Here is a 25,736-nt window from a genome sequence, read left to right as displayed (position 1 = left end):
TTTATGATGTCTTCTGAGTAAAGATTGAATAAGATAGGTGAGAGTATACATCCCTGTCTTACGCCTTTCTTAATATCGATTCCCTCCGTTGTCTCTTGCTCCACTCGAACATTCGCTCTTTGGTTATAGTAAATCTTGGAAATAATCCTGATTATTATTATTATCCCCGACTTTTGCCTATACGCGTAGGATTTCTCCTCGCCGTCGGCTTCTCACTCCTCGCTAAGAGGAACATTAACTCAATCCCAGATATTTAAAATATCAGAAGGGTAGAGCTCGGTCGTGTCCGGTCCTTGTGGTCCCCCTGGTTCTCGTCGAACTTCTGGTCCTCTTACACGTGATCCTTGGACTTGTCCTTCGCTTCCTAGGAATTTTCTCACCGTCCTTGCAGTACCTAAAAGAACAGCTTTTTGCATTATATTACATATATACTCACTGAGTCCTAGTTGCTTGATATTTCTCTTGAGATTTTTGGGTACTATTCCTGTTGTTCAGACGATAATTGGAATAGTTCTCGTTGATATCATTCCCCACTGGCGCTTCATCTGAAATTCGAGGTCCCTATATTTTGAAATTTTTTCGACCTCTTTTTGACGCATGTTGGTATTGGCTGCGTTCAGCCGACACAACAGTTGTAAAACAGTTGGAAGAATTTTCGCGGACGCCATTTTACTGAGCGACTTTAAATTACGCTCTCTAAGCTCAACACGTTGTGAGAACTGTCAAAACACTCAAAACAGATGATTTAGAGGTGAGGCATTTTCTAACCGTTCAGAAAACCTATCTCTGATCACTTTCGGATCTGTGAGCGCTCAGTGATCAGATTTGCAACTGCTCTTTCCGCTGAACGCAGCCATTGCTACGTCGATGAGTATTGCTGCCTTTTGATGCTTATCAACTAGCAAAATATCTGGCCTGTTGTGAGGGACTGTTTTATCAGTCAAAACTGAACGATCCTAGTACAGTTTATAGTGTTCGTTTTCCAGGATGGTTTCCGGTCGGTACTTGTAGTATGGCACTTTTTCAGAATGAATTAGTGTAAATTTAGTTTGCATTTCTTGGTGTAGTATCTTTTCTACTGCATCGTGTCTCTCTTCATATTCATTTCCTGCAAACATTTGACATCCTCCCGTGATATGTTGGATTGTCTCATTCGTTGGACACCCATAACGGCATCGATCGTCAGTAATAGTTCGATCCTTTATGATATGCTTGCAGTAATTTCCTGTTGAGATCACTTGATCTTGGATGGCTAAAAGAAATCCTTCTGTTTCTGGATACATCGCACCTGATGAGAGCCAATAGTTCGACGCTTCAATGTCGACATGATCCTGATTCACCTCGTTGAAATGTCGTCCATGTAGGGGCTTTTCTCTCCATCTTTGGAGTTTTTCTTGGATTGTTTGGTGGTTGTATGACAATTGCTCCTTGTGCAGTTGTAAACGTGTTGATTCGTCTGCTTCACACAGTACTTTGTAGATCTCTGACGTGCCTGATTTGTCTTTGAAGTATGTTCGTAGGCATTCAATTTAATGAGTTCCATGATGTCTAGCAGACCTCTGCCTCCTTTATTCGTCGGCAGTGTCGTCCTCTCAATGCTACTTTTCGGATGGTGCTTGTGTGCTTTCGTCATCAAGGTTCTCATTTTGCGTTGCAGGTTTTCTATATCTGTTTTGCTCCACGGAATGATACCGAAAGAGTATGTAAGAACATGCATATGTATTGATAGCTCTCGTCATGTTCTTGCTATTGAGGTTTGTTTTTAAAATCTAGTTGATTCTCCTAATGAACTCAGTTGTTAAGTCTTCCTTCATTCTTTGATGGTTTATTCGTCGGTTTTGTTTCATTCCTAGGTATTTATAAAGGTAGTTCGATTTGATTGCTTCTATCTCCTGTCCATTGGAGAGAGCTATCGGTTCATCTTGGATTTTTCCACGCACTGCGCTAATTGTACGACACTTGTCCAATCCGAATTTCATCCCCACGTCTTTCGAAAAATTTTCCACCAGTTTGACCATAATTTGCAAGTGGTTTTTGTTGCCTGTTTTAATTTTTGGGTCATCCATGTATAGCAAATGATTGAGTGCAATAGTATTTCTATTTCCTTTGACATTGAAACCTTCTTCAGTAGCATTCAGTTGTTTAGAAAGGGGGTTCAGCGCCAAGCAGAACCATAAGGGACTCAATGAATCTCCTTGGAAAATTCCCCTTTTTATTGTAATCTCTTAAGTAGTTATGTTCGCCGTAGAGAGTTCGATATTCGTTCTCCAGTTGCACATTGCATAATTCAGAAAGTTTATTGTAATTGGGTCGATCTTGTATATTTCTAAAATTTTTGTCAGCCACTCATGTGGAATAGAGTCGAAGGCCTTCTTATAGTCAAAATATGTCATAAAAAGATTTCTGTGTTTTTTGAAGGCTTGGTTGCATATGATGGAATCTATTATCAGCATCAGTTCCTTCGATCCTAGTGCATTCTTGGAACATCCTTTCTGCTGTGCTGTCATTATGTTATTTATTTCGCAATGTTTGTAGATACGAGTTGCTAAACATGATGTGATGATTTTATATATTGTTGGTAGGCATGTAATTGGTCTGTATTTTGATGGATCCGCTGTGTGTTGTAGATCCTTCGGTAAGAGGTAAGTGGTCCCTATTGTTAAAAATTTGGGCATTTCCGTTGGATTGCTTATAACACCATTTATGGTTTCAACTAGCCTGCCGTGTATACACCAAAATTTCTTCAACCTTTTACGCCTTTTACGATCCGCAGAGCTACGGTGGGAGAATTCTTGAGCTGCTTTCCACACGGCTTCGTCCGTTACCCTGGACATGGACCCTTCGACAGGTTTCAGCTCACCGGGTCAGGGAGCTCCTAGAATCTGCGGTGGGCAGGAGTCGATTCAACTCTCCTGATAGGTGAATCGCTAGGGATTCACCTACCGCTACCTCGCTATTATTATTATTATTATCCAAGTTCTTTCCCATCAACAGTCTCATCAGATGATCGTGACGCACTTTATCGAACGCTTTATTATAGTCAATGAAGCACTCTATAATCACTCATGTCTAAATTAAATTCATTCCAAATTGAATCAAGAAAGAGGCCAGAAAGTCCAGTAAGAGTCACTCACTGGCTAGTAAGAACATTATAAACATCAATCGTTCGATGATAGCAACCCATCTCGATTTCTCATCTTCAATCTATTTTTGTAACTGCTTGTCTATTCCGCTGGAGTTCTTCAATCTAGTTGACGCTTCTATCCAACTGTTCCTAGATCGTCAGTGATCTGAGGTTATTCAGTGGGATTGCAGCCCCAGAGAACCCCTCTAACCCCCCCTGACTGCGCCAGTGGGTTGTTTGCCCCATATTTCAGTTGATTTTGGCTCACACATGATGGCGCCCGATGCGGTCGCACCGCCCTATGACCGCCTCTAGGCACTTACATATTTCAGCTTAAATAAGCAAATTTACTTGTGCCAACGAAATAGTACCCGGTTAGATTTTGGAGCTTTTCTTCTAAGAATTGATTAATCAACGGCATAATTTTAAAATTTTCATTTGTGCTCAAAAGACGTAAATCTTATTATTGTTGATTCAACCTCGAAACACCACATTGACAGAAAGACGACGTGAGCGCCATAAGATGCGATGTGGAAATCAAGTGAAAAGGAACCAATACCGTTAAAATCCAAGAAGGCGGGTCCCTTCAAAAGTCGCTAATTGAATATTAAGCCGCGAGTACACTCGGAATAATTTCTGACAGCTGCTGTCGAACAGTATTTCCATCTAGAAACCATTTGTAAATTCAGAACTGAGCGTTTGTGATTGATGAAAATTTTGACGAGAGAAATTGTCGGTGAAATTAGAATTCTGTATTTTTGAAAAAAAATTTGGGGGTTTTTGTTGGTTGGATTCCATCTGGCTCCCTTGGCTACGATATTGATTATTGAAGAGTCTTCGCTGGAAAGAAATATGCATATTTTAATGATCTCTAAATGGGGGCGACTCTCAAATGAATGGATTTTTTTATCGGAGGACCTCGAAATGTTGAAGCATTCCATTATATTTTTGAAATCATGACCGTATGACCTCCCTTCATAGTTTCGAACATTATATATTCAAAAATGATTAATATAATATTTATTGTTTTTTTTCTATGATAGAACCACGCATGTTAGAGCAAGTCAGAATAGCACGAGGCAAGTCCTTGATACAATACAAAGGTTAGCCTGTGTTTGTGTCACTGGAGCTATGAGAACGTGCCCGACTAAGGCATTGGAGATCATTACACCTCTTAATCTAGTGATAGAGAGATTGGCATATGAGGCCACTTTAAAACTATCAAGAGAAGGTACCGGCAATTAGGGAATTAGGAATAAGAGAGCCTGGTCCCCCTTGACCAATTACATACCATCAGCGAACCTTTCCAGTGACGGGATGATAAAGAGAATTAGCATTGAAAAAACCTTCATTACGATACTGAGTAGAAAACAAAATTGGGGAAAGGTGTCCACAATCCATGTACTTGAAAAGAATACCATCCAATGGTACACTGATGGTTCCAAAACAAGGATGGGGACTGGCGCTGGAGTATTCGGGACTGGTATCAAATGCTCAATAATAATAATGTCTAAGTGTCTTTCAGACAGAGATACTTGCAATAGAAAGATGTGTAGAAATGAACCTAGCAAGAAACTATCAGAAATTTGATATAGCGATATATTCTGATAGGCTTCAATTGAAGTACTGAGCTCACATATCATCGATTCTAAGATGGTATTGGTGTTCCGAAGAAAACTTAATGAAATAGGTAAGTATAACAAGGTCTTTTTAATCTGGGTTCCCGTCCACTCGGGAATTAGAGGAAATGAAGAGGCGAACATACGTGCAAGAAAAGGAGCACAAACTCCTTTCATCGGCCCGGAAAATTTCTGTGGCGTAGACAAATGTATCTACAAGAAATTGTTTCAGGAGAAGGAATTAACCGAAAGACAAATACTCTGGCGGAATTTTCCTGGTTTGAATAACTCCAAAAAGTTCCTTCGAAACTTTGACTCTACGAGATCCAAGAAGTATCTGGGTAAAAATATCCTACACCTCCTCACAGGATTCCTCAAGGGCATTGTCGCCTTAAGAAACACCTCATGAGAATGGGTCTAACAGAAAATCACGAATGCAGATTCTGTTAAAGGAGGAAGAAACGTCGTTTCACCGGGTGACGGAATGCCTTGCCATCGCTAGCAAACGCAAAACCTGCTTTGGAGACGAAACGATGTAGTGAGGAATTAGCCTTCTTGAAGCCATCCCAGATATTGGAAATCTGGAACTGGAAGGCGAGCTGTAAATAATGTTATGGAGACAATAGCTCTGATGGGGGCACAATAGACCAGTAGCTCGCAGTGAAACGAAACCTCCATAATTAAATCTAATCTAATCAATGATAGAACCACAACAATTTTTAGTCATATTTTGTTACCAGCACCTGGACGTTTGAGGTCTACTCGAGGGTCTAATTCGATGTCAATAAATCCTGAATCAATTAAAGTTCAATTATAGTCTGTTATATTTATTGGGATTATGAATCACTTATGTCACTTATGAATTCTTGAAATCAATAATTATTGTTTTTATTCAAATTCAACTTAAAGCCACCCCTGTTAAATGATAAAAAATCGGTACCGGATGTTACATGAATAATTCACCCCCAAATGAACTATGTAAACACACTTCACAATCAGTTTTCATCGGTAATTTTCCTCGCTTCAAATGGAGGCCAAGTAAACTTCTATACATTTCTGTAAATCCTAACAAATATTGGGTAGCACTAAATTATTAGTTACATAAGGGAAAGTCAACATGAAGGTGCTCAAATTTTGGGCCAAACAATTCTGCTTGAACACTGGGCTTCATGGCTACAAATTTATAGTTTTGCCGAAAAGAATTCTCCTTGAGAGGTTAATATTGTTTAATTCTTTTGTTACTACAAATGTCGTTTTAACCAAATGAATTTTGATGATTCAGAAGAGTTTGCTTAGTGCATATTGGATTTTTACAATAATGATTGACATTTCATTTGTCTACTTCTTGCTTAACAGAAATTCATCTGGTCATGAAAGTAAGTAAAACACTTGTTGGGTTCGCCTTATTGAACAGGACTTCATCAGATATGAGTATGACGACTGAATTCAAATAAGTAGAGATATGTTGATATATTTATTATTAAATTTTGATCATGTTATCTACCTGCTTTTCAATAGTCAATAGTATTTTCTTCATTTGGAAGTGTCAGGTTTTTAATGAAGTTGTTTATTTCATATAAAAAAATTAATAATAAATATAATAATAATTATATATTAATTAATTAATTAATTAATTAATAATAAATATAATAATAATTATACGTTTCGGAGAGACTCTCCTTCTTCAGTAAAAATGATTCATCTGATAGTTTACAATATAAAATATTAATTAAAATTGAGCCTTTATTATTAAATAAATACATAATTGATATATTCACATAATATTTTCATTACAAAAAGGCTGTGCACCCAAACATATAATTTGTAGTGTAATCATGTATGTTATCTAAGTATTTTGAATCGAGCAACCGTTCAGAACCGAATCCTGACTATATTTAGGTTCAGATGAATTTCGACTCAATGTTGGAGGAACTTGTGAGTGCCTGTTTCAGATTGAGGTGTCGGTTCATCTGGTACAAAATTTATCTCCTTATAATACTTATGATTTTTCAATTTATTCTATAACTGAAAGGACTATTTCCAAGAATAATCAATTTTTCAGGGTGTTATGGATGATTATTGTTTCGGCAAGTTTCATAGCGGCTGTAGTGCTCTTACTTCAATCGAAAAGTTCATTTGAAGAAAACCCCACTACTTTAGTTACTGATACTATACATCATCCAGTTTGGAACTATCCTTTTCCAGCTGTTACACTATGTAGTTTCAATAAAATATCTAGAGAAAGGGCATATGAACAGGCCGAATTGCTGTAAGTACCGCACATATTCATGTGCATAGATACACATCTTTTCTTTTAATAGCTAAATCTATTTTTGATTGTCTATGGCCAGAAAAATTTCTGATAAAATTTTTGGAATCAGTAAGATTGATAATGAAACCTATAATTATATGTATATACTGAGTGGATGTGCAAATTAAGTCACTGTAATTATAAAAATAAAAATAGCTACTAAGATTTACCTTTAGAACTGCCCCATCTTTTGACTATAGATCGTCATACTTATACCTCATACCTTAAAAAAAAGAGACAAACAAGGCAGAGCAGGGCGGCGAAGTTTTATTTTGCCGGGGCGCCAAAATGTCTGGTGGCTGCCCTGTCACATTCCCACTGCAATTAGCCACATGTTGTACTTAAGAAGTAAAATCTGGGAGTAATTGGTTTTTGCCATGAAAATGAATGAATGGTTAATTTAAAACTGAAACTGACCTCTCCGATCATTCTGCTAGAAGCATTTAATAACAAATTCTTTCTTATCCACACACTATATTTAAGTACCTATACAGGTGTCCCGGAAGTATGTTGCCAAATTAAAAAAAGATTAGTTTTTAAAAATGAATCAGACTTTCCTAATTCTTCTCTCAAATATCGCTCGTTGCAGAAATACAAGGTGTTGAATATTTTATTTATTTATTTAACATAAACAGGAATCCTAACAGGAATAACCCAATTACAAGGATTCACCACAAAAAAGAAGATATTTACAATTGAGAATGAACATAAACTATAAGATAAAACATATTAACAATATCAAAAAAAATATAAACAATTCAGTAATTTCTACATAGATACAAATATAATTCTTCTCTAAAAGCAACTTGAGAAATATTGAAAATGTCAATAAAAAAAATGTGCCAGTTATAAAACCGCATGATTCTCAAAAAAATTGAGTTATAAAACAAGGACGTGCGCGCTCTTGAGACATAAAACAGTTCTCTTCGACGTCCGGTGAAAGCACGAGTGTTCAAATAAACCTCATTAATGAGAGGGAAATCGAAGGGACCATTCATTATCCGATATAAAAAAGTTTGATCGAATACAACCCTTCTCTGCTCCAGAGTAGTCAATCTATAAAGCCTCAACCTTGCATCATAAGGACACTCAAATTGTCTATTCCCGAACCTGTAGTATAAGACTCTAGTGAACTTTCTTTGTACCCTTTCGATCCGATTGATATATTTGTGATAAAAGGGATTCCAAATTGGTGTTGCATATTCAACTATACTGCGAACAAGCGAAAAGTAAAGAACCTTTAGCGTTTCCTCACTTCTAAATGAACGCGAAATTCTCAGAATGAAACCGAGTATTCTGAAAGCTCTGGAAACAATATCATCTATGTGGCGTTCAAATGATAATTTCGAATCCAGATATATTCCCAAGTCCTTGACTACTTTCACTTTCTCCAGAATCTTATTGCTCAGAGATAGAGAAGTGCTTACGATGTTGACGTTTTTAGTGAATGTTATATGTTTGCACTTGTTTACATTCAAGGACAGATAGTGTAGGGAACAAAATTCATCAAATCTGTTCAAATCATCCTGAAATTTCCGGGCATCACCCGAATCCTTCACTGCAAAGTACATCTTAATGTCATCCGCGTAAAGATCGTAATTTATGTTATGAAAACATTTGCAGATATCGTTGACATATAAAATAAAAAGGAGTGGTCCCAAATGAGAACCCTGAGGCACTCCCGATTCGACCCTGTAAAGGGATGAAAATGCGTCATTTATAATGACGAACTGAGATCTTTCCCACAGGTATGACCCAATCCATCTCAACAGATTCGATCCCACGCCATAATCCGAGAGGACTTGTAAAAGTGTCGCATGATGAACTTTGTCAAAAGCTTTGGATAAATCGGTGTAAACAGCGTCCACCTGGGTACCCTGGTCCATATTTTGAGACAAATAACTAATGTATGGCGATAAATTAGTGAGAACAGATCTTCCCCCAAAAAAACCATGCTGTCTTATGCTGATTGTCGATTGAAGCGAGCAAAATAAAAAGTTGGTTACAATAGATTCAAACAATTTCCCGAAGTGACTCAGAACAGAGATGGGTCGATAGTTGGATACCAAATTTGTTTTTCCACTCTTGTGAATAGGAGTTATTTTAGCAAGTTTCCACTCTCTGGGGAAAACTCCAGTACGTAGTGATTGATTGAAAATAATATGGAGTGGAGAAATAAGTGAAACAGCACAAGACCTAATGAATATTGGAGGGATCAAGTCCGGACCTGGACCTTTATTTGTTTTCAGAGTATATATTTTATTTATGATTTCGTCCGAACGGATGCTATCAAGGTGAACATATGTGGAATCCCTCATATTCTCAACATCGGTTTTTCTGATAACGGGCTTAAGAGGATCCTCGAATACATCTGCGAAGAATCTACCGAATGCATCCGCAATACTCTGATTATCATTGTGTTCGACATTTTCATGAGTCACCGATCTGGGTACATTGACCCCTTTACGATTTTCCGAAACATATGACCAGAAGTTTCTAGGATTGTCGACAATATTGTTTTCGACACGTGAAATATAAACTGTATAGTCTCTCCGAATCAATTCTTTACATACTTTATGAAAAATTAAATAGATAATAGCTTAAAAACATTTACAATAGTGCTTTTTCTCCCTTAGAATTTTTGAATTAATGAAATATCTAACTTAGAAGTACCTACTTACTCCTCCAGAAATAAGGAAGGTGACAAAAAATATTGTTTTCATAAAATGTCGAATGTTTAATTCGCTTTGAGAATAATCACTTTGCTGCCTAGGCAGGAAAAGTAATACTCTGCTATTGACATGTGTCTGCAAAATCAATATTAATAATAATTACTATTAATAATTTTCATTTATAACTTCCACAAGTGTTATTATTTTTAGTTGGTTGAATAACCAGTAGTTATTTGGACCAAATAGGTATATTTTTGTAATTGATAAACATTTTTTCGACAAACGACGTATTTTTTTCAAATCGTCTTTTTACATATAAACTTTCTTTCGAGATACCTTGTATAACTTAAGGGTATTGAGCGAATGCTTTCGTAATAACACCAATTTATTATATACAGTTCAAAAATTCTTGAAATATCGAACTGGCGTTGTTTTGAATCACTTTTATGACAGGCCTGGCAATGCGACCATTAATAAGTAGATAGAATGCAACAACCTTCATTTTGAATGCGTTTCACCACCACCTATACTCAATCTTCATATTTGAAATGCTTGGTGCTTTAATTAGTGAGAGTCCTGCTCTGTCTGGAAACTTTTACTAACAATCGACTTTTCTTGTAACATCAGAGCCTTTATATAGTTTTTTTATTCTACATATTCCGGAACTTAATCTGTTGAAGTTTAAAAAAAGTTTTAAACTTTAAGTTTTTAAAGTTTCAATTGTTAATTATTAGAAATAATTAACCAAAATGAAATGAAGAAGGTAGTATATATTTTCAGACCAAATAAGCTCAATTATTCAACTAATGAAATTGCTGAACTGTTTCCTCTTTTGAGCTTGCTATATTTCAACAATGAAGTCAGTGAAGAAGAAAACTTCAAACTGCTCAAACTCTCCGAAATACTGGATAGCAATAAAGTGGATTTGACCGTTTTGTTAAGAGCAGTATTACCATCTTGCAAAGACATCTTGCTCAAGTGTAAATGGAAAGAAGAGGAAAGGCGATGTGATACCATGTTCGAAAAAATAATAACATCGGAGGGGCATTGCTGTTCTTTCAATTACTACGCTCCAAAGAATCATGTTTTCAAGGGGTGAGAAAAAATACTCGCAATGAAAAATCATTGAAAAAAGTTAAAATTATTGAATATATTTACAGTTCTTATCCCGCCAAGGCTCCTAAAAAACCACGCCACGTTTCGGCTTGTGGATTCCAAACTTCTTTCGAAGCTATTATGGATACAAATTCTGATGATTATTTTGCTACTGAATCACTTGCATATGGAATCAAGGTAGATTGTCTTTTTTAGCTTCCATTGCTTTATATTTGGCTTGTAATTCTTTTCTTTTTTCATTAAATTCAGAAATAATTTACTTGTGAAAGATAGGATATTTTTTGAAGTTAAGGAGTATTGTCAATGAGAAATTGGAATATGGATGTCTGGGCTAATTTTTTGAATCAAATTAATTTCAGATATTCACACCAAGGGTCCTAGCCACAAATTGGGGGGGGGGTCGCCGTTATGGGCTTCTAGTTTTTTGAAAGGACTATTTCGTACATTGTCTTCTTGAAACGCATATTAAGTGTTAGGTGGTTCCATTTCAGGTTCATGACCCCCTTGACTTAAGATTATCCGGCTTGTGAGAATTCAGTTACCTTAGTATAGAATTTTGTTATTTTTTCATCAAGTTCGTATTTAAAAATAGGATAGATGACTGACATGTTTGATAGAAATTATCGTCTTTATTGTTCAGAAGTCAATAGTCGATTAAATCTGAACATGTTGGTGAACCCGACGTGATATGAACGGCAAAGAAAGGTGTCCGTGAAGTTAGCACCCACTTTTTTGAAAATGAAGAATTTTTTTTCCTCTACTCGTTAGTAACTATTGGTTATACCAAAATTTCCGTTTGTACCTCAAGGATACTGGTAGGAAAATATCGCATTCCACTGGGGTGCTAACTTAACGATTTTATTCGTTTTTTTTTATTTTTCTCGAGAAAAAAAACAGTTTGAATGTCCACCCATCCATCTGTTTGTAATTGTAACACAAAAGTGTTTGTTTCTAACTTGACCTATGATGAAAAAATATCATTCCCGAAATGCGAAGTTGGCACCCACTTTTTCAAAAATTTCATATTTTTCTATTGCTTCTGATTGAAATTCGTTAGCAACTATTTGTAATACGAAAAATTCCATTCTAAACTATAATAGAAAAATAGCACCCCTAAAATGCGAAGTTAGCACCCAATATTTCGATTTTTTTTTTGCATTAGTTAGTAACTCGTTAGTAGCTATTTGTAACACCAACGTTTTCGTTTGTACTTGGTGCTACCTTTTCGATTTTTCTCGATTTATTTAATATTTATTATTTATTTAAAATTCAGTTTGAAAGTCCATCATAAGTAGCTGTTAATAAACACAAAAAACTTTCGTTTGTAATTTAGCCTATAACAGAAAATTTTCACCCCTAAGGTGCGAAGTTAGCACCCATTTTTCCAAAAATTATGCACTTTTCTTTTGCTTCTGATAGTACTTCATTAGTAACTATTTGTAAAATAATCAATTTCGTTTGTAACCGAACCTCAAATGGAAAAACGACACCCTAAAATGCGAAGTTACCACCTACATCCTCTGGAAATCACAATTTTCTTGCTCCAACAAGTTCTTCGTTAGTAAATATTTGTAACACAAAAATTATGTTCCTAACAAAATCTGTAATTGGAAAATACTACCTATAAGAGAAGTAAGCACCCATATTCTTATCAGTTCTCGATTTTTTTTATAAAAATTTTCGTTTCTAGAGGAAACCTGATATCGTTCTCGGAGTAACTTCATGTAAAGCATAGATATATACATATTTACTGTTCAATGAATGTTCACAAAAGCAGTTAGTCCATTATATTCGAAACAAAAAGTGGTGGTCAACACCTGAGTGTGTGAGATCTTACTTGAAACGCACTACTTCTGGAGAGAACATTCAAAAAGTTGAATGTCATTCTTACATATCATCTTGTTAAATCAGAACAAAAATTCATGTCATAAATAGTTTCAAATGTACGATTTTAAAAAGCAAGAAGGTAATTTAGAATCAAAATGTGTGTGGAACAACTTTGCATTTTAGGGGTGCCTTTTTCTATTACAGTTGATGTTACAAATGAAAACCCAAAACCTTAGTATTATCGAAGCAAAAGAGAAGTCGAAAATTATTTAATGTATTCGTTCCCAATTCATATTATCGTTTAGGTAAGTTACAAACAGAATTCTTAGGAATACTTTCCAATTACTATAGAAATTGAAAACAAAAGAAGAATATAGAATTCACGAAAATGTGGGTGCTACCTTCGCTTTTTTGGGATGGCATTTCCACATTAAAGGTTCGGTTAAAAATGAAATTTATTGTTTTACAAATAGTTACTAACGAACTACTATATAAAGCAAAATATGAAATTTGTGAAAAGGTTTGTGCTAACTTTGCAGTTTAGGGGTGCTTTTTTTCTATTAAAGTCTAGGTTACAAACGAAATTTTTTGTGTTATAAATGGTTACTAACGAAGTACTATTGGAAGCAAAAGAAAAATATATAATTTTTGAAATAGTGGGTCCTAACTTTGCACTTAAGGGGTGATAATTTTCTATTATAGGTCAGGTTACAAACGAGAATGTTTGTGTTCATTAACAGTTACTTATGATGGACTTTCAAACTGATTTTTTTTTTCTTAAGAAATATTAAAAAAATGAAAAAAAATCAGGAAGTTAGCGGAATGCGATGTTTTTCTATCAGTAACCTTGAGGTATGAACGCATTTTTTTTCATTTTTGAAAAAGTGGGTTCTAAATTCACAGACACCAAAGAAAGACCTCAAAGAAGAGGAGCTGAAATTCGGACAAGTTTATCCCAGGACTTCGTGTGGCCTGACAAGTTCGAAAGGAAAGAGAACTTAGGGCAGAATAATAATAATTATTCAATTTATGTACTACATCATATTGTACCCTATAAATATTCACCGTCAATAATTTACACGATTTGCCAAAAAAATTCAGTCAAATTTAAAAAATAAATCACATACCCAGACATTTTGAAACTAGGCGAGAGTTTTTAGAGGCGGTTGAAATCATGAGTCATGAAACAAACTTAAATATCAATTCGAATTTTAAAAGTATTGATTCCATTTATTGTAATATCGTTCAATTGATTAATATGAGTCAAATTAAATGATTCCCTCACTATAAAACGCCTTATACAACCTCAGCAGAAAATGATCGAATTCCATATTCCCGATCAGAAGAACGAGACAAATAGCAAATACCAACATCGCTCAACTCACATACTACTCAAGTTTCCACAGTCTGATGACATATGGTATTATTCTGTGGGGACAGTCTGTGGAGGCCAAAAAAGTGCTTCTCAAACAGAAGAGCGCTATAAAAGCTATTTACAATATTAAAACAACAGACTCTTGTATAGAAATTTTTAAGAGGGAAGGGTTACTCACGACTACATTTTCAACATCAAGATAAGTTTCCTGAAAACTCTCACTACCATAGTTACAATACACGAGAGAAACAAAATTTTTCTATACCGCACGCAAGAATAGGGGAGACATTATACTATAAGGAGAACCAATATGGCGTTCATAAGAAAAAAAATTGACTCTGAAACAATGAAAAACAGAAAAAAACTGACGACACCATTAGAATCTCTATATTGGATTAAGGCTACAAACCAAATTTAGTTATCTCCAGAAACAAATGAGTTATACAGAACAACAGAGTTATACGATTTTGAGTTTTTTCGAGATATCTCGGGAACCATTGAAGATATTTTGGATCTGTTAATACCAACACAACGAAGTAATCCCTAAATAACGCAATTTATTTCTAACGGTTTTCGATATACCTGAAGTGCCCCTCTAAATAGTTCTAACCCTGTATATTATACTATACTATAAAGTGCATCACACTTCTAATCATCGACAAAAGTTTCCTTCTTTACTAGCCTGAAGATGGGAATAGGCCCGAAAGAGAAGTTCGAGCATCCCCCTGCCTTCAGAGCCTTTCCGATTGGGAAAAATCCCAATCATGAGGATTTTTTTCCTTTTTGGAGTGAAGTCTTTCTCCATCTCTAATATTGAGGTTGGGATCCTTCCCACGATTTAGTTTTTGCTTTGATCAGCATCCTTCCACCGCGAAATTGAACACCGGTGGAGTAAATCCCACTCTCCTCACTTTGCCAGATTTCTATCACCAGAATGTCCTCTAGAAAGCGGACCTGCTCGGCTTCCATGGTTATCCTATGGTTCCAAGTCGATGAAGAATACCAAGAAAATCCACAAATAAGCAAATAAGTAATTTGTGTATCACTCGGTGTGAAATTTTATCAAATAATTCTTCTGTTGAGGTTGGTGGAAGAGATGATTTGGATATTGCTAGACAATATATAGCGAGAATGACAAAACTAAGGAACTTCCGATTACTGAACAGTTCAACCTATCAGATAAAGATAACAGCACTTCACAAAAAAAAAAAAAATAATAAATAAAAATAGGGAAACTGCTAAGGCTTCTTGATATCTCCCAATAATATTCTCAGGATCATCGAGATCCTTGAGATTAATTTTGGTATACCTGAATATATTGTTCTATCCCTCATGTAGAAAGTTAGGATAATAGGTTAAGTAAAAAAAGAAAGATACTAATATTGCTTCTTCTTCTCGATTTTGTATTATTGCGGGACTGCACTACCTATAAGTTGTATTTCTGATTTCGAAAGGTATTGAACATTCACTAGTCGACTAAAGTATTTATGCAGACGAAGTCATTCGGCCAAAAGGATTTTTTAATATTCATCCACCACCTCCGAAAATTTCTTTTGAATAGGTATTAGCAGTTAGAGAAACAACCCAACGTAGGTATTCACTTGTAAAAAAAACTTGTACGATGTCGGTGATCTGAACTATGTTCTCAAAGAGAATTGACAGCAAAGATATTTTAATGTGGTTTATTTGGAATGTTCTGTTGGAATAACCAACTTAGTTACTCTCTTTTCAATTTTGCGGACCAAAAATGGTCATGAAAAATAGGGCAATCCACGATAAGAAATACATAGTATTCCTACCCTACTGTGCAATAAATAAAAAAATCACTTATTTATACAGATAGTAAACATATATAGTTAATAGTTAACTGTCAAATAAACAATCGAATTGTCGAGCGAAAACGTCCAATGTATTTGGGCTTTGAGGATATTTTTATAAGGAATATGAAAATATTGATTATAAAAATTGGAAAAACGAAATTACTTTGTTTACTATCACTAACTGATATAAAAATATTGATCTGAACTTCTTCACAAAATTTGTATCATTATCACTGGCCTTCATGATGATATGTAATTTGTTACTCATCTTAAAAAAACCTACACCATAATGGTTGTGGCGTTTTTCATTGTAATTAGATTATTTTTATTAAGAATGATATTTTCAGGTATTCATTCATTCTTCTTACAACTACCCCGACTGGAGCTTGCAAACTTATTTAGTTGGCATAAAAATAATGGCTCTCATAGGAATGAACCCAACATTAACACATGCCGTACCTGATATAAGAACAGTTAGCGTCCAGCAGAGACTTTGTTACTTCAAAGATGAATATCCACTACAGAATTTCGAATTCTATTCTTATCAAAACTGTCTAACTGAGTGCAGGATGAAACTCGTCCTGAAGTTGTGTGGGTGTATACCGATAATTTATATGAATGAAAATGGTACCTACTTTGAATTTTGATATATTGCCCTAGGTATGTAGAGGAGAAGGGGGTTCCTTTCAACTGAGGCACCTTTGAACGATTGCCATAATTTGTTTTTCAGAAAACATCTTACATAATTTAAACTTAAAATCGTTTTTCGAGAAGTATTTACCAAACCAATTCGCATACGTTAAAAAGCTCAGTCCATTAAATGCTAGGTTATTGCTGCCTTAATACTGAACGAGTGTAATCGAGTGGATTATAAAAAAAGTACAAAAGATACATAGTATGTCAAGATTTAGCACTTTGAAAATATATTCAGAAAAACTGAAGAGGTGGCTTTGGAAAGGTTATATCCTGCTTGTGAACAATGTGCTCGGGGCAGATTTGAACAACGGTCAACGAAATTCGAAAGATTGGAATATTTCCTTAGGACAGAAATGTGTTTACAAATAATGACTGTGGCTCATTACGTTGGTCTGATCACTGCCAACTTTATAGATACCCTGGAAGTTTGGCATCGCCAGCCGAAAGTAAGAGCACGTTCACACGACAAGCGCTCAACACATGTACAAGTACTTACATGTATTTTTTTTTATTTATTCATCATTATACTCTTACAAACACATTGTAAAATGTAATTACATGTTGAGTGTGCTTACTAGCTTAAAACTACAGCTAACATATCAACCATGACTAGAAACATACAAACACATATGAGTATCAAACATTAGCCAAAATCACAGATTTAATGTCTTACTGTACTATTGAATGAATGTATATCAAATTTTTGAACCGCTTCATTAACTTTACACATAACATTCACAGGTGAACTACTTGAAGTCAAACACTGGAAATGCTTTTTACTTCCTATTCTCAAGTTCATTTTAGGATCTACAAATGATATGTTTTCAATCAAGGAACAATTTTTTTACTTTAAATTATTAACAACATTATAAATAAATAGTACATCAATTAGGTCACGTCTAATACTTAATCTAACCATATTAAATTCTGTCAGCATACTTTCAGAAGAAATCATATAAAGATAAGTATTATGAATTCTCAAGTATAGATACCTTAAAAACCCCTTCTGCACTTTTTCGATTGCGTCGATATGTACCACTGTCTGTGGAGACCAAATAACAGAGGCATATTCCAAATGGAGTCTGATCAATGTATTATAAAACTTTATTATTGATTTTATTTGTTTAAAATATTTATTGTTCCTGATTACAAAACCAAGCACTTCATAGGCTTTATTGATAATAGCCTCATAGTGCTGGCTAAATTTAAAGTCTGACTTCATGAACACTCCAAGATCCTACATTCATTTTTCCTGCTAAGCGGCAAATTATCAACTATATAGTCATATTATATAAAGGTAGAAAAACACACTGTAATTAATTACAAAGTATACTTTGGCGATCTATTCCGGTTTACAGTCCAGGTCTCCAGACCTGGAGACCTCGAGAGACAAAATGAAGCATAGGAAGACCAAGAAAAAGTGGATAGACGACATAGTCGCTGTGGCCGGTAATCAATGTATCTAAATATCAAAATACAGAGAAGCATGGAAAAAACTGGAAGAGGCCTATATCCGACACTGGATGAAAGAGGACTGAAGACGAAGAAGAAGAAGAATGTCATGCTATTGGCCCTAAACCACTCCGAAACCGAGGTCAAATCTCTCTGCAGCTCATCACAGGCTCTAGCACAAGATATATGCTTAAATAATTTAAAGTCATCCGTAAATATGAAACAGTAAGGGACCAAGGTTGCTGCCCTGTGGCACCCCCGACACTGCGATGTATGCGATGTATTGTGTGGAAAGTTCCCCATCCATCCTGACTCTTTGGATTTTATTCAAAGCGTACACTACTAACGCACGTTTTTATGAAGCGCATGTTGGACACTGCGAATAAAATGCATATATGTACTTGTAAACGCGCGTTGAACACTTGTCATGCGAACTTGCTTCAAATGGTTGGTATATGGTATTTAGAATATCTGACGAAATTTGGATAGTTTCATCCGGTTTTAAATGTTTATCATTCTCAATTACTTTTCCAAAAATGTTTCTCACAAACTGAGCTGAAATTTTTTTTGTGAGATAGCTTTTATCCATTGAATTTTCATCTCCAGGAAATTCAAAATAACTAAAATAATTCCGATCTTTCAGATACCAGTAACTGTTCCTATAATTTGGAATCCAACCATCTTTTCAGTAGACGATTTCAAAAATAATCACCCAAATTACTGAAAACTGTACCACTTCATTTAAAACAATATTGCACTCTACTTTGAACTTTATTGCACTTATTTCACTGAAAAAAAAACACAACACAAACAAAAACACTTGCGTAACCTACATATAACTTGTCGAACTAAGGCGGATGTAGGCGAACTCTATCTTCAGCCTTATACCTAAGCCCAAGGTTCCAGGCTATCTATAAAGACGGCTGTTGTTCTTCTCCATTTGGAAAAATTTCTAACACGCAACAAATGTATCAGGATCAGGGCACTGAACAAAATCACTTTTCTCTTCTGAACTACAATAGAATATTGGGGACCACTACTCTCACAGAGCGTTCCTCTTACTAGTCTTACTACATACACAGTATTGAAAAGTACTGAAAAGCCTCTTGAGTCGTTACGGAACAATACATTCCCAGTAGATCTCACTCCCACCACGTGGTTACTCTATCCACTTGTTCCCCAACTTCACGTGTTAACTCTTTGTCTGAATGGATGCTTCTTCCTGTTAGATGTTCACTTTTTAATTCTTGGCCCTGAAATGACGTGTTTTATGAGCATTCAGGACGATTTCGTCTTCACCTTTATCACATAGGGGTGTGGTTAAGATGCTTAGAAACCCTGTTGTGTGAACTGATTCGATTTTGTTTCAGCCTTTTCGAGATAGTCCACCTGTTGCTTTGGCGAGAACTTAACAAGAGTTATGTAAGGTTATTAGGTGACGCTATTCAAAATTGTTCGAATTCTGTCTGTCGGCATTCGAAAATGAAATATTAATGATTTCAGAAACTACAATCTTTCACACAAAATTACAACGAATTTATTATTAAAAATTTGGAATATAATGGCAGACAGCTATTGCTTTATTCAGAGTATAGAAGATTGTCTCGAACATAGAATACTATTATTCTATTCTCAGCGGCCACGAGAGTCGAGAATCGAAAAATTGTAAAATATAAACGATGTATGCACCATCTGAAACTATAATGATCTCTCAAAATCAAGTAGGCATAAATCCCCCTTTTTGTTTGGAATTTTTACAAGTGTAAAAAGACACACCAGGGTTTCTAGGCTTCTTAGGTTTGATCTTACTATTTCGATTGTTTTATTCCGAATGTTTGTTGAATTTTTCAATATTTGACTTTAGGAACTTAAATTACTTGAGGAAATTGTGCCCGATGAAGGGGAACATTTGTTAGAACTTTAACTCTTTAATAATAACACTGATATTATCAGGTGAAGAATAAACTTTTACACTGAAAATTCACCCCAATATAGATTTCAATTATAGAGTAAAATCAACGATTCCGTTCTTGCAATAAAACCAATAATAATAATAATTTTGTTGCTTTATTGGCGTTCAAAAATCTGCATGTATTTCATATAACAAAGAACTTGGCCTAAACTAAGGTTAAAATAATTCTCCTTGAAATTTTGTTGAAAGGTGCCCCCCACCCCGAATATTATAATTAACGAGTTTTTATTCAGAATATTGACAAAAGGAATTTTGGGAAATAGAAAGAAGATCGATCTTTCAGAGTTTGTTCAAAAGCTCACCACATAATTCTCCAAATCAAATAAATATTCTTAAGAACGTAAAATTGCATATGTACTATCCGGTGTTACCTCCGAATTTTGCGTCCAGTTCTGGAGCTGAACAGGAATTGTATTTCTCGATGGGAGTACATCTGTTGTCAAGACAAAACTTGAAGCGTGGCTATGTCTATCACCTCAAATCTGCTTTGGAAGTCAAAAAATCACCCTGTATTTTATATAAAAAATGATCTAACTGTTTTTATGCACTTTAAATCGTTTTCTTTTCTTGAACCAGTTGCGTATCCAGAGATTAAGTTTGATAATTTTGATTTGTTATATTCATGTTTAATTTCGGAGGTCCAAATCTTAATACTCATTTGTTTGTGATGAAAGAATTTGTTATTTTTCCCATCATCCTCTCTGTGTACGCCCTTCTCTTGTGACCACCCGAAACTGAGACCTGGTTACGCCCGTGATTGTGATCACTTTTGAGATAATAAAATCTTTAATCTCACCAAAATGTATTTTCTCTAATTCTGTGGTTATTCCGTTCATTCTTCCACATCTTGTAGAACAAAATCGTGCGAGAATATATCAGAAACGCACAGTTTTCATGGTTATATTTTATTATTCTATGTTGGTTCTCTGAACTTTCCGCCACGGCTTTATCTGTCAATTCATCAATTTGCCTTAAAGAAATCAGTTCTGCCAACCAACATTTTTCAATGCAAAAATCACTAAATGATATTTATGTAAATATTTCATTAATTCCAATAAAAATGCAATGAATTAGAGAAAATAATGTATAATACTCGTACAGAAGTCTAATTCTACCACTCGTTCATTCAAAGACTCGCCACTTCGTGGGCTCGTTTTTGAATTTTGAACTCGTGGAAGAATATCAATGCCTTCTGCACTTGTATTATAAATAACTATTAGGCCATTGTGGTTTTGTGTCTGGCTATCGGAACGTGCGTCTGAAAATACAGGCTTAACTTGGAATACTCATCCGTTTCTTGATTAGAAACTTTTTTTTTGTTTTTTCTATCAATCTATATCAATCTATGGTGTGAGATCTGATCATTTCTATTTGAATTGCTAAATTTGGTGTTTCTAGGTCGTACCCACATTCCTCGAGTTTGTACATTGACTGATTTGGGTTGTCTCCAAAAAAACAAACGTAAGTATCAATTAATAAATCTGAAATTCATAAAACCAATTCGACTAGAACTAGAATAAGAAGCTAAGATTGAATATAATTGAGTCTTTCCCGAAGAAATTCCTGCTTTTAAAAACGAAAGGTTTTATTTACAAAATGTTATAGAGTTGTAGAGTTATATCGAATCGAAACTAGTTCGTTAATTCAATATAAAATATCTTGAATATCACTGAGCATCCAATGAAGATTTGCTACCTAATTAAGTCTTACTCAAGAAAATATAATCTGAATCTTAAACGTATTATCAAATAGAGTATTGAAAATGCACCATATAATCATAATGGGAATCATTTTCACCCGCATACACTGCCTTGTGTATTAAAATAGCTTAAACGGGCTACACAGGAACTCGTTCAAAGTCAGTGTACTTATAGATTTCGAATCGTAGATCACGAATATGCCATTAGTTTTTTCTAATGATCCGTGGTTTGACGTCAACTCATATTTTTTGCAAATTTACGAGAATTTTGGCTGATTTCGAGCCGCCGTATTTCCTGTGAAAATCATCCTAGAGAATTGTTGATTTTTACGAGTAGATCGATCTTTTGCAAATACCATGGTGTAACCATCAATTACCTATCTTCTATAGTTAGAAAACTATGATTTTTTTCGCGAAGGTCCAAATTTTCCTAACCGCCATCGCTCGAAAAATGAATGATTCAGGAAAGTACTGATTACATATTCTTTGGAAATATTTTCGATATAATGGACTGTACAAAATAATAAGTCGTGCACTGGTTAAGCGGTTTATTCGAACACTATTACAAACATTACCCCGAGTAGGTTATGTTGTTTTACAACTGACACATGACCAGAACAGATTGAACTGAACGAGAGAAGAGTTAACGAGAAAGAGGGTTAGAATTTCTCATGCGTCCAGAACATAGACTTTAACCATAGAATGTTACTCATAGAATTCATGAATATATACAAAGAAGAAAACTTATCTGAAATTATACCAATAAATACAAATTATGATATTTACATTAGAAAATCTCATCAGAGGAAGAAAATATAATAAAGCTCATAAAATAGAAATTAATTAAATCAAATATATAAAAGAGAACCGACGCTGGCACCATCTATGGGATTTCCCTCAAGTATATGACTGGCGCCATCTATCGGCTTTCTCTTAAGTATATGATTGTTTAAAACTGTAACTGCAATTTCTCCATGCCGCCCGACTTGACAGGCTACAAGGCTTCAACAGGATAGAAGCGATTTGAAATTGCATTAGAGATTAACCAAAATTATAAAATAACTATATACACATTGGTTAAACAGTCAATTTTCTGCCATATTAGGTAATGGGCAAGTTTTACCTCTGGGCGCTTAAAAACACCTTTTCCAGTTTTAACACTCACTACACGAGTCACACCATCACTACCAGGATAAAGTTCAATAATTCTTCCAAGATCCCACTTGGCTGGAGGGCAGTTGTCGTTCCTTATAATGACCATGGTTCCCACAACAACCGGAGTGGAACCAGTAGTCCACTTTTTTCTCTGTGGAGGGAATTGAGATCCCGTGACCAACGTTTCCAGAAACTTTGATGGAGCTGTTGGAGCAACTGGAATTTGGATAGCCGATTCAGTTGGATGGATGTCACGTCTGGATCTGGTAAACTTCGATACAGGCGGCCAATGAGGAAGTGAGTAGGGTTTAAGGGTGTTAAATCATTGGGATCGGAAGAGAGAGGATACAAAGGTCGGGAATTTAGGACCGATTATATTTGTGTCAACACAGTGTTAATTTCCTCAAACGTTAAAATGGTTTCCCCAATTACTTTGTGGGTTGTGGTCCTTATACTGCGACTAAAGTAGTTCACGGCCAAGGACAATGTAGGGCTCGGTCGCAGGTAGTTTTTTGCCGGTCTCGGGAACAGATGTGAAAATCTTTACTCTTCTCGTTGTCGGTGCAAGTGTTACACATATGTTGTAGTTGTAGTTTCTAGTAGACTGGTCTGAACTCAATTGAATTATTCGCCCTGAAATGCCGAGTTTTATGAGCATTCAGGCCGTTTTCCATTCGACCGTTAGCAAAGCCTTTCTACGGATCCCTTAGGGGTGTGGCTTTGATCATTCTAAGTTTTTACACCGTTTTGAGCATTTTGGTTCGAAATTTAACTTAACTTGAATATTTTCGAGGGAATCGATAGATTCCCTACACAGTCACCCACCAGTAAAGAAGTTACGAAATCATTGTTAGGTACTTCTTTGGGAAGTGTACCTTCCTACCAGATCTGGTTTCTCTTGTTTTCGGGGATACTGCTTGATTATTGGCTCATGCACTTCCTTTTCGAGATTGTCGAATATGTAGAATGGTTTTAATCGGTCGATTGCCACCGTCGTTTCCTTGTCGTTGATCTTGATAACGAAATGTTTTGGATCTCTTTTCAAAACTTCGTATGGTCCGTCGTAGGGCTGCTCTCATTCCCAGAGGGACATTGGGAAGCGTTTCCGTCCAACAGTCGTTGCTGTGGCATTTGATTGCTGCCTTGAGCTGTCGATGGATTCTTTCCACCATACCGTTGGCTGCTGGGTGGTAGGCGGTAGTTCGGATATGGTTCGTGTCAGTCAACTTACATAGCTCGTTGAACAGGCTTGACTCAAATTGCCTCCCTTGATCGGAGGTGATTCGGAGTGAAGTGCCGAACCTCGCTATCCAATTCGTGTAAAATTCCTTAGCGATGGTGGATGCTTCCTAGTTCTGCAGGGTAATTGCTTCTGGCCATCTGGTGAATCGATCGACACAGTTGAGGCAGTATCGGTAACTTTCGGCGTACGGCATGGTGATAATGTCCATGTGTACATGACGTACATCGACGTACTTGTGGCTTGAATGTCCCTGGTGGAGTGATGACGTGACGAGTTACTTTGGATCGCTGACATTCTAAGCAGGTGTGGGACCATTTTCTGCAATCTGCGTTAATGGAAGGCCAAACGAAACGTTGCTTCACCATCTTCGTAGTCGCATTGGTACCAGGGTGTGCCAGTCTGTGGATCGTGTCGAATGCTACTCTCCGCAATGGCTTCGTCAGGAATGGACGTTGAGGAGTCGACGTATCGCAGTATACCAAGGTGGTTGATCCTTGCGGCTTCATCTTCCGGATCAACAAACCTGTATCGCCTTGTAGATATCTCCGTAGCTATTTGTCGTCCTCTTGTGATCTGGCTAATGCTGCATAGTCCAAGGTGGGAGTAATTTCGTCCACTCTTGAAAGGGCATCGGCGACGACGTTATGATCTCCTGGGACGTAGCGTATGTCGATAAGGAACTGGGAGACGTAGTCCAGATGTCTGAACTGTCTGGGCGAGCACTTCTCTGGCTTCTGCTTGAAGGCAAATATTAAGGGTTTGTGATCCGTAAAGATCGTGAAATTTCGGGCTTCTACCATGTGCCTGAAATGTTCGATGGCTAGGTAGATGGCTAGCAGTTTTCGGTCGTAGGCTCCATATCCAGTTTCTGGTGATGACAGCTTTTTTGAAAAAAATGCGAGGGGTTGCCATTCGCTGTTGACCATTTGCTGAAGGGTCGCTCCGACTGCAATGTCTGATGCGTCGGTCACCAGGGCTAAAGGTGCACCATCCTTGGGGTGCGCCAGCAATGTTGCTGAGGCCAGCATCTTCTTCCCTTCTGCAAATTCTGTAGTGGCTTTTGGGATCCACTGGATTTTGACCTTCCCTTTTAACTCTGCTCTGGGTATGAAACGACGATAGAAGTTGAACATACCCAAAAATCTTCGAAGGTCTTTGGCGGTTGACGGTTGGCTGTACTCCAGGATGTCTTGGACTCTATCTGGTAGTGGTTTCGTACCTTTAGCAGAGACCAGGTAGCCTAGGAGCTTTACTTCTTGTTGTCCGAAACTACACTTTGCTGGATTGAGGACGATGGAGTATTCTCGTAATTTCTCGAATATGGTGCGAAGATGTTCCATATGCTCCTCTTCGGACGAAGAGGCGATCAGCACGTCATCGATGTAGCTGAAGCAGAAGTCTAGTCGATGTAGAACTTCATCGATGAATCTCTGGAAGGTCTGGGCAGCGTTCCTGAGTCCAAATGTCATGAATGGGAACTCGAATAACCCAAATGGAGTCGTGATGGCGGTCTTAAGTATGCCTACGATATAGCCAAACTACGGTCCTGTGGCACCCCCGCGCTGTGGAAACTTCCTTCAGCCATGGCAAACCATAGCTCGAGATCGGTGGCGACAAATTCTGGCATCCGGACAGCGACTCTTGATGCCTGGGCT

General features: G+C 36.4%; 1 protein-coding gene across 1 annotated transcript in view; it reads left to right on the top strand.

Annotated features, from left to right (window-relative positions):
- Positions 1-6,559: 6,559 nt before the first annotated feature.
- Positions 6,560-25,736, top strand: part of LOC123678576 (sodium channel protein Nach-like) — a 30,206-nt gene continuing 11,029 nt past the window's right edge. The window contains exons 1-5 of the mRNA XM_045615687.1: positions 6,560-7,012; positions 10,507-10,821; positions 10,887-11,019; positions 16,212-16,491; positions 21,383-21,445. Of these exons, the coding sequence (XP_045471643.1) occupies positions 6,816-7,012; positions 10,507-10,821; positions 10,887-11,019; positions 16,212-16,491; positions 21,383-21,445 (988 nt within the window). The 5' untranslated portion in view covers positions 6,560-6,815. The remainder of the gene's footprint in view (positions 7,013-10,506; positions 10,822-10,886; positions 11,020-16,211; positions 16,492-21,382; positions 21,446-25,736) is intronic.

The sequence above is a fragment of the Harmonia axyridis genome, chromosome 4, assembly GCF_914767665.1.
Source record: "Harmonia axyridis chromosome 4, icHarAxyr1.1, whole genome shotgun sequence".
Taxonomy (NCBI): Eukaryota; Metazoa; Arthropoda; class Insecta; order Coleoptera; family Coccinellidae; genus Harmonia; species Harmonia axyridis.
The sequence above is the reverse complement of the archived record's forward strand: the minus strand, read 5'-3'. Positions and strand labels throughout refer to the sequence as shown.